The sequence below is a fragment of the Olea europaea genome, chromosome 2, assembly GCF_002742605.1.
Source record: "Olea europaea var. sylvestris chromosome 2, O_europaea_v1, whole genome shotgun sequence".
NCBI lineage: Eukaryota > Viridiplantae > Streptophyta > Magnoliopsida > Lamiales > Oleaceae > Olea > Olea europaea.
In genome coordinates this window covers 14,756,511-14,758,256 of record NC_036238.1, presented here as the reverse complement: position 1 = coordinate 14,758,256, position 1,746 = coordinate 14,756,511, and the positions used below count along the sequence as shown (strand labels likewise).

The 1,746-nt window shown below is 34.8% G+C and overlaps 1 protein-coding gene across 1 annotated transcript; it reads right to left on the bottom strand.

Moving 5' to 3' along the window:
- Positions 1-440: 440 nt before the first annotated feature.
- LOC111411895 (pectinesterase inhibitor 3-like) lies at positions 441-1,314 on the bottom strand. The gene has a single exon (XM_023042555.1). It carries the CDS (start codon positions 1,138-1,140, stop codon positions 556-558), a length of 585 nt encoding a protein of 194 aa, XP_022898323.1. The 5' UTR covers positions 1,141-1,314; the 3' UTR covers positions 441-555.
- Positions 1,315-1,746: the final 432 nt, after the last annotated feature.

Below are 1,746 nucleotides of genomic sequence, written 5' to 3'. Positions count from 1 at the left end.
CAAATTTAAATTCCTCTTGATGTGCACTTCAATTAGAACTTTTGATTATCTTCAACAAAAAATTTGGATCATACAAATTCTAACATGATCATTGTGGACACCGGCCATCAAGTTATATAAAGAGAGACAAGTTTTCTCTAAAGCCCTTCTTGACAAATAATCATAATCAATCCAACATTCAATTGACAAAAACAAAACAATGTCATATTTTAAGGTCAGATCAATTATCTTAAGCCATATTAATGTTTAGTATGCATATCTAATCATTCTTAACGAACAAATCTTTGTTGATAGGCTCACAAAATCTTGTCCTTTCACTTGGATTCAGTAATAAAGTGTCCTGGATCTAGCCTATGACAGCATTTAATTTAATTACTAAAGCAGCAATTATTAGATTCATCAAACAAGCATATATGGAAGAAGATTATGGACAAATATCCTGATCCAAGAACCAATAATAAATAATTAATAGTAATTATTTAAAAAAGGTACCACAACCATTAACAAGACAAAGGAATCGACATTAAGCACAATAATTAATTCTTCTCGACTTCTTTAATTCTGTCGAGTCGCAATCTCAACATTTTTTCCGTGGGAGTTGTCGAGAAGGTCGATAAGGTAAAGAGCGTTACTAGTAACCCGAGCAACTTTCGTAATCTTCCTCTTCACGTCAGACCTAATAAATCCTTCAATTTCTTTGAACCCATCAAGACAAGTATTCTCATTTGTTAAAGCAGCACTAACCCATGTCTCGACGTTGCTCATGTGCCACCCGAAATCGCCACTCCGGAGGTGCTGCAGCTCCGACAGGGTTTCGGTCAGCTCATCCATGGAGTTCCCCATTAGCTCTATGCAGTCGCGTAGGGCAATTTGCTCTCTCTTGCTTTGGCTCTTGAGCTGGGCCAAGAAATTCGCAGCTGCCTTCGAGCGAGAGAGACTGACTTTCACTCCGGCTCTCGCAAGATTGCGCAGGGTGGTGGCGACGCCGGAGTAGGAGGAGAGTGTGCGGAGGCAAATCTTGGGGTAGCTAGCATGGGCACATGATGTGCGGACGAGGTCTGCATTGTTGTGGTTCTTGGCACAGGCTGAAATTAGTGAAAAGAGGAGAATGAGGAAAGATAAGTTGAAAAGGCTTCTCATTTTGTTAGCTCTCTTAATAGTCCAACTATATGGTGGTGGTGGGCCGGTGGCAGAGGCGGTGGCGGCTACTGTGTGCTATTTGTCTTCAATGTGAGAGAGCGAAGAAGGGTAGTTTTCTTGGCGACTTAAATAAACGTGAGATCGGCTGAGGCTTCCTATTTTATCATTAATATAAGCATATTAAATATAATAAAAAGTATCATTTATTTAAAAATTTCTAAAGTAATTTTAATCAATTTTCTCACATTTCGATTTTTTATCTTATTTATTATTTTTATGTTCATTTTTTATTTTGACAATTTTTTTATTTTTTGGTAGCCATTTCAAGAATAAATAATACTAGTAATTTTTTCAAAATACTCCAAATTTTCTTTAAATTTTATAAAAATTCTAATTGATTTGACATATTTCGTGAAATTATGCTCTTGTATATATTTTAAAATAATGATTTTTTGGAGAATGTGAGGTTAAAAAAGAAGGAAAAATTTTAAATTTATATGTAATATTATTTTATTAAAAATATTAAAATTATAATGGAGTTTAAATCAGAGCTATAATGTTTTCCCTCTCTCTTTCTATTTTCAGTTGTACATTAATACAGTAAAT

Coding starts and splice junctions, on each gene's coding strand:
- LOC111411895 (XM_023042555.1), bottom strand. CDS start 1,140: ATGAGAAGCCTTTTCAACTTATCTTTCCTCATTCTCCTCTTTTCACTA.